Source organism: Nicrophorus vespilloides, unplaced genomic scaffold, assembly GCF_001412225.1.
Source record: "Nicrophorus vespilloides isolate i.1.1-1 unplaced genomic scaffold, Nicve_v1.0, whole genome shotgun sequence".
NCBI lineage: Eukaryota > Metazoa > Arthropoda > Insecta > Coleoptera > Silphidae > Nicrophorus > Nicrophorus vespilloides.
In genome coordinates, this window is record NW_017095540.1 from 1 (window position 1) to 13,318 (window position 13,318).

General features: G+C 36.4%; 1 protein-coding gene across 1 annotated transcript; it reads left to right on the forward strand.

Annotated features, from left to right (window-relative positions):
- The first annotated feature begins 3,053 nt into the window (after positions 1–3,053).
- On the forward strand, positions 3,054–12,533 carry LOC108556345 (sodium/hydrogen exchanger 10-like). Its single transcript, XM_017912423.1, has 12 exons — positions 3,054–4,558; positions 4,618–4,792; positions 4,850–5,172; positions 5,232–5,481; positions 5,546–5,780; positions 5,838–6,086; positions 6,147–6,420; positions 6,468–6,716; positions 6,779–6,917; positions 6,974–7,132; positions 7,188–7,790; positions 12,486–12,533. Exons 1-12 carry the CDS (start codon positions 3,054–3,056, stop codon positions 12,531–12,533), a joined length of 4,209 nt encoding a protein of 1,402 aa, XP_017767912.1.
- Positions 12,534–13,318: the final 785 nt, after the last annotated feature.

Consider the following 13,318-nt stretch of genomic DNA (forward strand, 5'->3'; position numbering starts at 1 on the left):
TTCCTTCTATCTATTATAGTTTTCGAGTAAATCAATGAAATGTGAAAACACAGTTTATTAAGAAATTTAAGATATTTACTTGGACATTTTTATAAACTGAATAATTGAACTGTATAATTGTTACTAGAATTAATACAATATTAATCAAGTAATTAGTACCATCCAACGTAAATATTAGTTGAAACAAGAGCAAAGTTGCTCCAATAACAGTTTTAATTAAATCCGATGAAAAGTGCAAGTTCCTGCACCAACGGTTCAGGTGCGGCCCACGCTTCGAACACAAATTACTCATTAATCCCAGAAGTTAATCAAACTAAACGCAAAAAAAAAGAAACTTACCATTTACGTTACCTATATTTGTACACTAATTAGTTTCAGTTCGAGTTTAATTAAAACAAATATGTATATATATATACACGGATCGAATATAAATCCACCTGTCCACACTGAAACCGCAAACTTCGATCGAATAAAACAGAAAACATAGATTTATGAATTCATGTTAATTCGCAACAAAACCGCGTAATTATTTGCCGACTTTTTAAATGAAACTCACTCGATGTAACCGCAATCTGGACTGAAATCATCATTTCGTTTCATTATTATATTTTTTTTTCATTTAACCGCTCGTACTCCGCTAGATTGTAAATATTTATCAATTAGTGCGGACGAGTGTATATTGTATTTATTTTCAAGTCCACGTGTTCAATAAAAATTAGCCTTCGCTTATCGTTATTCGATATTGTACAATTGGCTGAGGATCTCAAAGAGATAGAGAGAGAAAGCGACAATCTGGATGAGAGAGTCCAATCCTCAAGCAGATAACATACAAAGGCGCTGTTGTTTCAGTCCGCTGATAATGGAATCGATGAGCGCATTGTTTTACCATTCAATAACATTGATGTAAGATCCGTTGATTCTCTCCTGAGATATGAGAAAACGCTATTGATCTAATATTAATCGCATCATTGATTATCGAAAATATCGTATGCACTTTTTGGATAATCATCTGATTATACTAATTAAATCAAGGCAATAAACTTAAAATATTAGCCAATTGGTGTTGAGGATTAGAATCATTTTCAAGTTGTCTAATTTGATAAATTTATCAAGTTTTAAATGACGAAGTTTGCAAGAAAATGACAAAATTTATAAATATTTGCTAATGTTAAAATTGTCAATGAACGAAGTTGGTGTACATTTAGACCTTTCAATTTGATTACGTTTTCTTAATGAATTCGTTTTGTATTGTAGGCTTGAGAACGAAACACACACGTCCGGTGTTAATCCTCTTTGCTGCAAAACCCTTTTCGAGATACTGGAGATTCGCTAATCCTGGAAATGATTACGATCTGAAATTCTGGAGATAAATGTTGGATGGATGAGAGAAGAAGTAAGGTGCATCAGGTGTGTACTAAATCTATTATAAGCGGTGTCTTATTTCGTTTGCATTCTGATCGTTACGTGGATGAACTGCAGAGAAGACAACTTTCTGAAACCGGAACGTGAGGTGCGTGCATTAAAAGACAAAAAATTCATCCATCACTTCATATTTTTTTTTTTCACTTTTACATTAGTTTTTCAACCGAAAATAAGATATTTTTTACTTTATTCTTATATGAAAAAAAAACTTAATTCTTATATAATACCATAATTTACTTTTCAAAATTAATTAATTACAAATCTTTCAATAAATTGCACTGCAGTTAGGCAACACATTTAACCTGATTGTAATTCTTATCATAAGTATTTTCAAAAATTGATTATTTTGTTTGTAAAGATTGCAGTTTCCTGGTTTTACTTGCATAAAACACAGACGTTAATTATTTATCTTGATAACTAACGCTAATTTCATCAGCAAAGTGATGAGAGTTGTTAATTTAACTAATTGCGATTCATATATGCTTTTGGCGAAAACAATATTGCGGAGACGCTCATCGAAATAACACAATTTCCATTGCATTACTTCGAGAAGTAGAACTTTGCAAATAAGATAATATAAACTCGGTTTGATTAAAAGTTTAGAAGAAATAACAATGTCAATTTCTTTACATGAGTTAAAACGAATCTTGTATTTTACAAAGAATTTATTGATTAAAGTTTTTTTTTGGATGAGAACTTTATTTCAATTTTGTTTGAAGGAAGGAAGTTTTACACTGAATCAATACGTTAATAATTGCATTGACTATTTGAATTATATGTGAAGTTAGGACTAGAGAACGCTTCTTGTTAAGCGAGGAAAGGCGACATTAACTCCATTTAGAGATGATTAAATTTGTAGCCACGGGGATTTCAATTCAAATGCAAACGTTTGCATTTGATTCCTTTTCGATGTTGTTTGCTGAACTTCCGCATAGGCTTATAAGATTACCTCACTTTCCAGCGAGATTTTTTTCTGAGTGAAATCTAGGAAAAGTATAATGAATATTTTGGCGGCTGACTTTATGATTGTAATTCCAACCCTTACGTGAATTAATGGTCAAGGTATTAAAACGGATTTCACCAGCAATTTATGTGAGGATAATTTAATACCCCCAAAATCCTATTATCCTCGGAATTATATATTACCATATTACTGCATATTTCACTAACAATTGGATAATGGATAAGCTGAAGATATTATTGATTAAAATGAATCTCATAAAACTACGAATATAATATATAGTTGCGAAAATTTCCATTAATTAGACTCAATACATTTACTTGTTTTGTAACCTTACCTAGTAGCAACAAGATAACACTTTTCATAACATTTTTACTCATCTCCGACTCAGAGACTGGACATTCTCAAATTCCTTATCAAAAGATGTTTTATCGTTTAGCTCCTTGTGTTTATTTACTTTTTCAACGTAAAGTGGAAAATATTTACAAGGCTCTGACAATTTATTCATTTACTTTTTTTAGTTGTTTATTATTAATAACAACTTAACTGTTAACTTTTCGTATAGACATAAAATTTTGCAGATAATTTAGGATCATAGTTGTGTTATCATAGAAATTGTTTTCGGATCAAGTGTTCGCGTTGTGTCAAAAGTTGTGTTTGTCAAGAGGAAATGAGTGGGGTAGTGGATATGCCCTTCGGGTTTCCCATCCTTGGGATAGCCGTGGTCGTCGGTGTGATGAGAACTCCGCTATCCAAGATTTACATTCCTCATCAGCTGATCATCATCCTCGTTGCGTGCACTTTATCCAATCTTCAGCATTACCACATCGTGGCGGATATATGGACGATCGACGTGGACGCGGATACCTGGATCAACATAGTGAGCCCGATAATAGTCCTGAAGATCACTTACACGATGGACAACTATTTGTTCTTGAGATCTCTACCGCAGATCTTGATAATATCGACGATAGGATTCTCTATAAGCACTGCGCTCTGTGGAACTTTAACTTCGCTGCTCTTGAAGAACACAATTTCCGTGTACAGCGTCATCCTGGCCGGAGTTGTCTTAAGCGTCGTCGATATGCCGGACAGCATCTTCTCCTACGAAACGATCCGTCAGACCGGAGTGTTCATGGGCGGCGATTGCATAATCGGTTTAACAATAGCCACGTCCACGTTGCAGCTGTTGATCGGCATCAAATCACTGATTATAACTGAATGGTATCATATTGTTATGATTCTGATAAGGCACATTCTCTGCGGAGGAGTTGTTGGGTATATAAACGGAAAGGTGATGGCCTATCTCATAACGGGGATTTACAATGATTCGTACCTTTTGGTGAGCGCCATGCTTGGAAGCTCTTACGTTACGTTCATGTTCTGCGAAGTGGTTCTTTTCTGCTCGGGAAGTTTCGCCACTTTCATACTGGTGATGTTCATGAGCAGAGAAAGGGCGAGACTCAGCGGACACACTGATGATGGTGTGGTGCAATTCTTGGATTCCCTCTACGATATCATCGAGATCATCATCGGCGTAGTCATCGTAACTTATTTCACCATTCACTTGATGGAGCACGCTTCTATATGGTTGCTGGCCTTATCCTTCGGCGTCTTCATCATAATCACGACGTGCAGATTTATGGTCTTGCTGATACTATCCCCAGTATTGAGCAGAATCGGCTACGGCTTCACTTTCTCGACGATGTTCTGCTTGTACTGGGGCGCTCGCAGATATTTAATCCAACTGATGATCATCTACTTCATCAACGACTATAATCTCGATAAACACGTCGAAGCGTACATCTGCTTCACGGTGACCTGCTGCGCTCTAACTCTTCTCCTTAATGTTACGACTTTGAAGATATTCTTGATTAAAATGAAGCTCATGGATCTCTCCAATTCGAAGAAGAGGAACATCCAGAACTGCATCAAGTATCTGTTCAATACGCGCACGAGGATTCTCTCGATCATGAAGATGAACAGGATATTTTCCGATGCGAACTGGCCGATGATTCAGGAGAGGACGAAACTTTTAGGCACTGTAGTTAAATTCGAGGATTCGACCGAAGGAGGAAACGTGATGATGATCGGACAGCGGCAATCTCAGTGCCCCTCGTGCCATAAAACAGTTATGATCCAACCGACGAAGAAGGAATTGGTGAAGATGAAAGCGTAATCACATTGTAAAGTATACATTTTCCATTACTTATTGCAAGTTTATTTAATTATAGCGAAGTGAATTTGCGAATCCTGAAGACGGAGAAGATATCTTATATCAGACAATACGAGGACGGTTTACTCAATAAAGAGGGAGTGCGTGTGCTGATGCAAGCAGTCGAAATGGCCTCGGATTCTGCCGACTTGTACATAAAATTGGACGAGCTTTTCATTATATTCAAAGAAAAAGTTTAATTTAGAAAACACATATTTTTTGCAATTCTATTAAATGTTTTCGTTTTGCAGAGCTTCTTCGAACGTACCAAGATGGCGTTTTTACATTTGTGCAATACGGAGATTCCCATGAAAGTGCCCCGGCAATTCGTGAGAAGTCAATGCTATCGCATCATGATGCACCGTGTCTTCGATATCCTCGTATACATCGTCACCATGCTTTTCTGCATCGTCGTCCTATTCCAGATCTTCTTCAGGGATCAGAAAACCTCATTATTTATGACCCTGGTCATAATAGAACACTTCTTCTTCATCTTCTACGTGGTCGAGTTTGAGATAAAGTTGCTTGCATATTCGCACACGTCCAAACTGCAAGGATTCAGAAGTTACATGAGGTTTGCATATATATCTTTTTTTTCATAAATTAATCAATCTATTCGGATATTTTGTGCAGGTGTCGTTGGAATCAGGTGGATTTCATTGCTCTGGTTATCAATAGTTTGGATTGGTTCTACTCGTACATCAAGTATTTGAATTACACGGAGGACGAGGTGTGGCACATAATCAGCGAGTATTTTCGTTACGCCGAGGCCATACGTCTCATTAAGATGCTGAAGGTGTTTCAAAAGCTTTACCCAAAATTCTTGTCGTACTGCGACAAGAAAATCGACACCAAAGTTTCGTACGCTTTTCGCATCGGAATGGTTTTATAAATATATATTGATTACGAATTTATTTGATTCTATTAAAAAATACTTGTTTTTGTAGGCTTTGGTGGTGGCTTTCGAAGAAGTCATCGAAATGTTACCGTACATTGCGGATAACAAGGAGATCAAGGACGAGCTCATGTTCAAACTGAACAGTGACAGATTGGCTATAACGCAGCAATTGGCTCTAATACAGAAGGATCGACCTTGGATTACAATCACTGTGAAAACTAAGCAGGCCGTAGCTTCCACTCTCAAGCATATGCAACGCGGAATCATGGAATTGAAACAATGCGGTATAAAACTAATTTATTGTTTTGTGATTCTCAAGAGGTTTTACGAGGTTTGTTTAGGTATCACCGACAAATACGAGTTTAATAAGCTGAATGCATCTCTGGAGGAACGTTTGAGTTGGGTGTGGAGATTGAAATCCCTTCAGAGTATTCCTCCGAAGACGTTGTTTTACGAGATTCCCTGGATGGTGGATGAAATGTTTATCGTTGAATATCTTTACGAGAATGTTGCAACTAAGGTTTGGGATGCTGGGGACGTTATTTGTGAGATTGGTGACGTCGCCGAAGGGGTTTTTATTTTGGTTGCAGGTATAAAAACAATTTTTATTTGTTATCTTAAAAAAGGTCACTTTAACAATTGTTTGATAGGAGTTTTGAAAGTAACTTATGTTCCGAACACCGAGACCTTGGAGAATATGAGTATATTCGGGACTCTTCCGATAAGAGAGATTCTGAGCAACAAGAGATTCAATGAGACCCAAACAGAGTATCTTATGATGGGGAATAGCATGGGAGAGTTGGCTGTGCTGACGGGACGTCCGTACAACTGCACTGTGGTCTCAGATACACCCAGTCAAACGTTCTTCATCCCTGCGCCGGTTCTGCTGGAAGCGATCGAGATGAGCAAAGATCCTGTCGATGGGTGAGTGATGATTCCGTTTTGGTGTAGGCTTTATGTTGATATTTTAGATTGTCGCCTCGTTTGTGGAAGTATATAACTGTTAATTTGGCAAAGAACGTTTTGATGGATACGCATATCTATCAATCGACGAGCAACGAGCAGTTGAGGACCATTTTGGGAAGAGCTTTCGTGCCCAATTTGGCTGCTTACAAGATGTTCGTGTTGTCTGAGATGATCGAGGATATCATACTGATTGAAGGATTGATCGTGGATTTCAATACGAGGGAAATATACACGGCTCCCTTGTACATCCCCAGGTTTTCAACTATATTATTCTTCTTTGCTCCGTTTAGTGTAGAGCATGTGATATTTGTTGTAGGACGGTCAATAAGATTTTACTGCCGTCGAGCGAGTCGTTCAGCATCGAAAACATCACGAAGACCATTCTGATGATTATTCCTGATAAAGAGGCGGACGATTATGAGCTTATGGAGCGGAGCCAGGCGATGTCTGATTTGGTGAGTATCAAATATTAACTATTTGAATAGTCAGATTATTTCTATCGTTTATTTAGATAGCGAACCCTCCGAAACATTTGTTAGTCCATGCTTCTGTGAAAAATAAGACGAGGCATATTAAGAACATGCTTTCGACCAAGAGGAAGCGATTCGGTAGGAAGTCGAGCAGCAGCAGTCAGGGAAGTTCTCGATCCTCGCGATCGTTTAAATCCCGAGTAAGTTAAACCAGCGGAGTTAATAATTTCGATCGATTCTAAATGTTCATTTCAGATATATAGCAGGGGTCGCGCCAGTTCCGAGGTATCGTCGGAACACTCCTCGAGTCACGGTAGTTCCTCACACGACACCTCGGACAATGTGATCAGCGACACGAGCAGTACGCATTACGACGACGAGAGCGAAGGACACGTGGGTCAGTCCATCTCTGAACCGACGTCTGTAGTGAAGAAGGGAAAACTGCCGTTACCCGATGTCGAACATCAATCGAAGGAAAATATTGAGGTCGAGCGTGATCACGTTCAAGAACATGAGCAGGATCGCGATCAAGAACATCACAACGATAATGAACATGTTCGTGATCAGGATCATGATGTCGATAATCAGCATTCGCAGAAGCCCAAAGAGATTCAAAGGTTACCAGACATCGTCGAAGACTTGAACGTAATCTTCGAAAGCTCCACGGACGAGCGCAACATGGTACCCATCGAGAGCAAGCCGAACCAGGTGACCAGTTTCGAGGATCTGTTCAATCGTAGCGAATATCCGGTCACGAAGAAGGAGATGATGCGGAAGATGTACGAGAACAATCCGAAGGAGGCGAGGAAAATGTTGAACAGAGCGCTGGCCTACCGGAAGGTGTTTCTGCATTCGAAGGTAAATAACATCAACAATGATTTGCGAATTTAAGTCAAAACGTAACACGTAATATCTGTTTATTAATAATATTTATGAGTTTGCCGGTTTTTCTATATCGAATATTGTTTGCGCTTCGAGGATAAATATGAACGTTTTTCCTTTATTGTTTTGATCTATTGTTCGCGGTTCTCCTATTGATGAAATATTAATGGTGAATGAGCGGAAATCCCCCGAGGACCTTCCAAGTGTCTTCGAAGGATGTAGAAGACGCGAACGCCTTCTCAGACCTCGGAATTGTTTTCGACCCCTGTCGAATTTGAATTGGTAATCGAATGCAAAACTCGCGAGTTTTTCTTATTTCCTCCGTCTGGTATTAAGAACGATATTTTATGTATGTATGTATGCCTAGCAAAAGTTCAGATTCGACAGAGGGAAGTGTATAAAACGGATTTTGTTGCAAATTTTATTACTCCAATACCATTCTCGATTTATGGGAAGAATCAAGTGGAAAACTCTTTAATACGTGGAAAGTTCTGGGAAGCGACAACAACTCAATCCGCGAAGTAAATTTTTAATATCTAAAGCAAATTTTATAATTGATTGCCGCGCAGTGGGTGGATCTGGATCAAAGTGAAACTTTTCTGATTATTTTGATTTTCGAGCGCTCTCAGTTTCGTGGAAAGTTTAATTGATTTTCTTTCGCATCTGTTTCTTTCATCCGTTTCTTCCTCCTCTTGTAGCCTTGTGAAAATGTTTTCATCCCTTTTTCTGGTTTCAAGAGTAATCTCAGCAATCGTACACATAAAATGTTTAATGGATCGTTAAGCAAAGTTGTAAAATCTGCATATTTTCATTAGTTTTTTTTTTAATTATTAATCACTTTTCCTGCAGAATATTCATTTAATCTGCATTATTTTAGGTATTATAATTATATACACGTTATTTCTTAAGTTATTTACCTATTATAATATCATATTAAATATTATATAGAGCAGATATCTGCTGAAATCAATAATGTTGTGCAACGTTCAACTTATTTTTATTTTATTTAAAAAACCTTTTCGTCGAACGAAACACGACGACTTTCTCCAATTATTCAGAGATCCTCGAAAGCTCTACGAGTGCTTCAATTACTGCGTTTCGAACCTTTATGACTCTTGTTCCAATCAATAAGCAGATACGTGAATGAGTTTCAGATGAAAATGCATTTTGCATTCAATAATGGATTTTCTATTGTCGTTGGTAGAAAACTACTCTGAAACGTGTCGTATTTATTTTCCGGATGTGAAATCACTGCAAATATCGATTGGATTTGTTTTTAAATAATCCGTGCACGGTTGATGGAAATGATAAAAATAATATGTTTTTGATATGTTTACATTAAGGCTGATTTATGTTTCGTATTTTTATATATATGATTAATAATTCACAAACTCTCTGCGAGTCTCGCATTGTTTTAACATTTTTTCAATGCGAAATGAAAGGGAGATTTATTGCAAGTGCTCCCACGTGCGACGGATTTACGATAAAATATTTCCCTAAAAGCCAGACATAAATATGCATAAACTACATTTAAAACAAATATTTTATAATATTAATTTCTTGTTTGATAAACATTTTTTTTAAATTATTGAATGTTGTAATATTCTACTATTGTACTACGTATGATGAGTTGTACATTTTATGCTGAAGAACATCTTCTATTAAGTTAAAAGCATGCCAGCGTTAGAATTTATGGTCTTGGATAATGTTGACGTGAAGCATGGACTAAAAAAATAAATGATTTTGCCCTTTTGCCTAAACTACCGCTATAAACCTTAATGTTTTGCACCTATTAAGTTCAATATTGAATATTGTAAAAGGAATTGAAGGACGAATGTTGATCGGTTTCAAATGCAATGTTATTATGTTTCACTTACAATTATATTTCATGTTACAAATCGATAAAGTATGAATTTGAAATAAGGAAATTCAATGATTTTCAATGAAAATCTTAAAAGTTTACTAGTAATTTTATATTTGATTTATTAAATATAAAAATTCTGTAAAGACGAAAACAGATTGTCGTGAGAACGACGACGACGACGATGACGACGAACTGAGTCTTTCTTGGACGAGAGAATGATTAACGGTGTGTGACTGTCACGCTTTTCTCGGTGGAAACACTTTGCGGGTAGTTTCAATCGAAATAAAAAAATAATAAAAAAAAATACACGAAACAATTTAGTTGAAAACTTTTGCGTGTCCGTTGCAAATATCAAATGGACGAAGAGAAAAAACACCTGCTCGAAAATGCACTACTCCCTTCTGTCCAATTACGAGTTTAGAGCTTAATTGTGGAGCGCGAATAATTATGCCGGCGTTCTACGCAACGTTTTAATTGCAACTTAAAATTTCGTAATTAATTATGTTGCATTTCGCAGTTGAATCATTGTTCAATTTCCCCCAATTGTTACGTCGCATTTGATTTTACACGAATATTTCTATTGGTCGTCCAGTTGATGGTTTCCATAACAACAGGTTTATTAAACAATTGCTGCGGTGCATTTGAATGCGTATAGAATCAAGGCGAATTGTCCGGGACAACGACATTTTGCAAAAAAAAAAGAATGTGTGAAAAAGACAGCGGAAATCATCTGTCTATTTAGGTATGTATGAAGATATCGGAGCGTCGCGACGCCGACGCCACTGCGTATTCCCACGGGGCGTTTGGAAGGGAAAACAACTTCCCGTAACTACGACGTCGCGTTGGGATATTTGTCGTCGAAGAGGGACGCATCTCTCCTTACGAGACGACGAAAAGAGGAAAACAAGTGTTGCAGCAAATGACCTGAGACAAGGCAGACACATTTTGAAGATCGCTCTGAAAATGATTGCCCTTCCACGTTATAACGTCCACACCAATATTGAACCCACTCGAGATTCGTTATTAATAAATTTCAGTATAAACATCACAAAGTAGTAGTGATCAAGTGTGTTTTCTTTTTTAATATGTAGCAAACTGTTGTTCCCATAAAGTTTGGATAATTGAATCACACAAGTAATACATTTTTTATTGCTCATCTTTGGGTGAACGCTTTGATGCTGGCTGGCTGCTGCTACATCGTTTGAAACGGTCACTACTTTTTAGTTCTGCATAAAGTTTATCGTTTCGTGAAGCGGCAATCATGCGTCGACGGAGGCAATTTCGACGTCCCTTTTTGCCGTCTCGATTGCTCCGATCCAATAGATAGACGAGCAACGGAAATTGACGAAGAAATCAATTCCTCCTATGAATTTCCCAAAGCGAAAACAAATACAGAAGAAGGAAAAACCAAGAACGTAACTCCTTTTATGATTCCATAACTATAATCGGCGATGGAATATGCAAACAAAGGGTGGAAAACATCTTCAGACATTAATACGAAATCCATCCATAGAGAAAAGCATTATTGTTATGTGTTGTGCTGTGTATCTTTGTTGCTTTGGAGAGTATTTGGGAGATTTTACAGAAAAAAATGTGTTTGAATAGGGAGAAAAGAAAGGAGGAAAAAATGAGCGAGGGACGAAAAAGAAATAACGTTGTGAGCGGCATAAATATTCAGACCACTCACGGGACACGAATGCAAAATCGGATGAGCGGATTTCTCGACGAATCTGACAGCATTTGCAATCAATTCATTCCGTGTGCGAAACTAATTCATTCGGTCCTGCAAATATGCCAATTGGATCATTTAACTGTTTTTGTGAGCTCAATAAAATCAGAAATAATTACCATTTCAATGGTAATTTTTTAACAGTTATAGAATTTTAAAAAAGTTATAGAAAGTTTCAATTTTTTTATTTGTTATATAAATTTCAATTCCTTTATAAACTGTTATTATTATTTCTTTAATTTAAAATGTTATAAATAAAATAAACTTAACTTAACTAGAAAACTTGTAAAAAAAAGTTTTTGTTTACTTTTTTCTCTCTGAATATATAAATGAAACTGTAAATTAATAAGTTTTTTTTTACTAAGTTTGATACGAGTTATTTCCAACTTCAAAACTGTTATGGGTCTCGACGTATCTGACAGGATTTGCAATCAATTCATTCCGTGTGCGAAACTAATTCATTGGGTCCTACAAATATGCCAATTGGATCATTTAACTGTTTTTGTGAGCTCAATAAAATCAGAAATAATTACCATTTCAATGGTAATTTTTTTAACAGTTATAGAATTTAGTTGCCCTTGTTGTGTTTCTATTTAGTTTGTTGTAATTTAATTTTTTGTTTTGTTTGCAGGAGGGTTTGAAGGATCACAAGTCCAAAAAAGTTATAGAAAGTTTCAATTTTTTCTATTTGTTATATAAATTTCAATTTCTTTATAAACCGTTATTATTATTATTTCTTTAATTTAAAATGTTACAACTAAAATAAACTTAACTTAACTAGAAAACTTGTAAAAAAAAGTTTTTGTTTACTTTTTTTCTCTGAATATATAAATGAAACTATAAATTAATAAGTTTTTTTTACGTATCTGACAGGATTTGCAATCAATTCATTCCGTGTGCGAAACTAATTCATTTTGTTCTGCAAATATGCCAATTGGATCATTTAACTGTTTTTGTGAGCTCAATAAAATCAGAAATAATTACCATTTCAATGGTAATTTTTTAACATTTATAGAATTTAGTTGCCCTTGTTGTGTTTCTATTTAGTTTGTTGTAATTTAATTTTTTTTGATTGCAGGAGGGTTTGAAGGATCACAAGTCGAAGCCACCGAGTAAAGATCATTGATGTTTCAATCTACATTCACTTAAGTAAGAGATGAGATTTGCGGAGGCCGAAGCTGGAAATGGCAGCGTTTAATTAATAGTTTCGTGACTTTTGATGTCTTCAGATGCAACGTTTGCGTTGAACCCCCTGTGGATTCTCATATATTACCGGACGATGCTGAAGTAGAACCTCATTACAGTATTGCACTCGAGGGATGTTAATTTGAATCACCGTTTAGATGCCTTTAAAATAATCACCGCAAAACGTGCAAACAATTCACGGCAAGTATAGTAAATAGAACCTCCACACATCAAATGGGAATTGGGTTAATTGTTGATCGGGATGCGAAGGAGAGAAAAATGAAGTGGAAGGAAACGGCCTCGAATTAATAACGTTAAAACTTCTTTCTTTTCTCTATATTCTTCCGGTGTCGGAAGTTGCAGCACCACAGTAAGGTCGCAACGATTTACACCGGGAAATGCAGAAATTCTTTGTTTGTTTCATTTGCGACAATTAAAACTCGCTGCTTTGATAATTGTGTGTGTGTGAAGTGAAGTCGCTGCAAACATAATTATGAAGGCTGTGCGAAAGTGTTGGGGGACTTGTGGAAGGGCATAAAGCGAGCAATTATAATTTGGATACAATTTGTTAAGGAAATTTTGTCTTGTCATGTGGAAGTGTGGATCCGTTGGAAATATGGAAAACTCTCTACACAAGCTTTAGTTCGTACGCCTTTACGCGTTTAAATTAAGGCCACATCGCTTTAAATTAACACTCCATAAATCATAGTACTGATCCTTGAGGAA

Excerpts from the sequence above, each read along its gene's own strand:
- LOC108556345 (XM_017912423.1), top strand. The coding sequence starts at position 3,054 with ATGAGTGGGGTAGTGGATATGCCCTTCGGGTTTCCCATCCTTGGGATA. Across the intron at positions 5,173-5,231 it reads GGATTCAGAAGTTACATGAG|GTGTCGTTGGAATCAGGTGG; the intron begins GTTTGCATATAT and ends TATTTTGTGCAG. Across the intron at positions 7,133-7,187 it reads CGCGATCGTTTAAATCCCGA|ATATATAGCAGGGGTCGCGC; the intron begins GTAAGTTAAACC and ends TGTTCATTTCAG.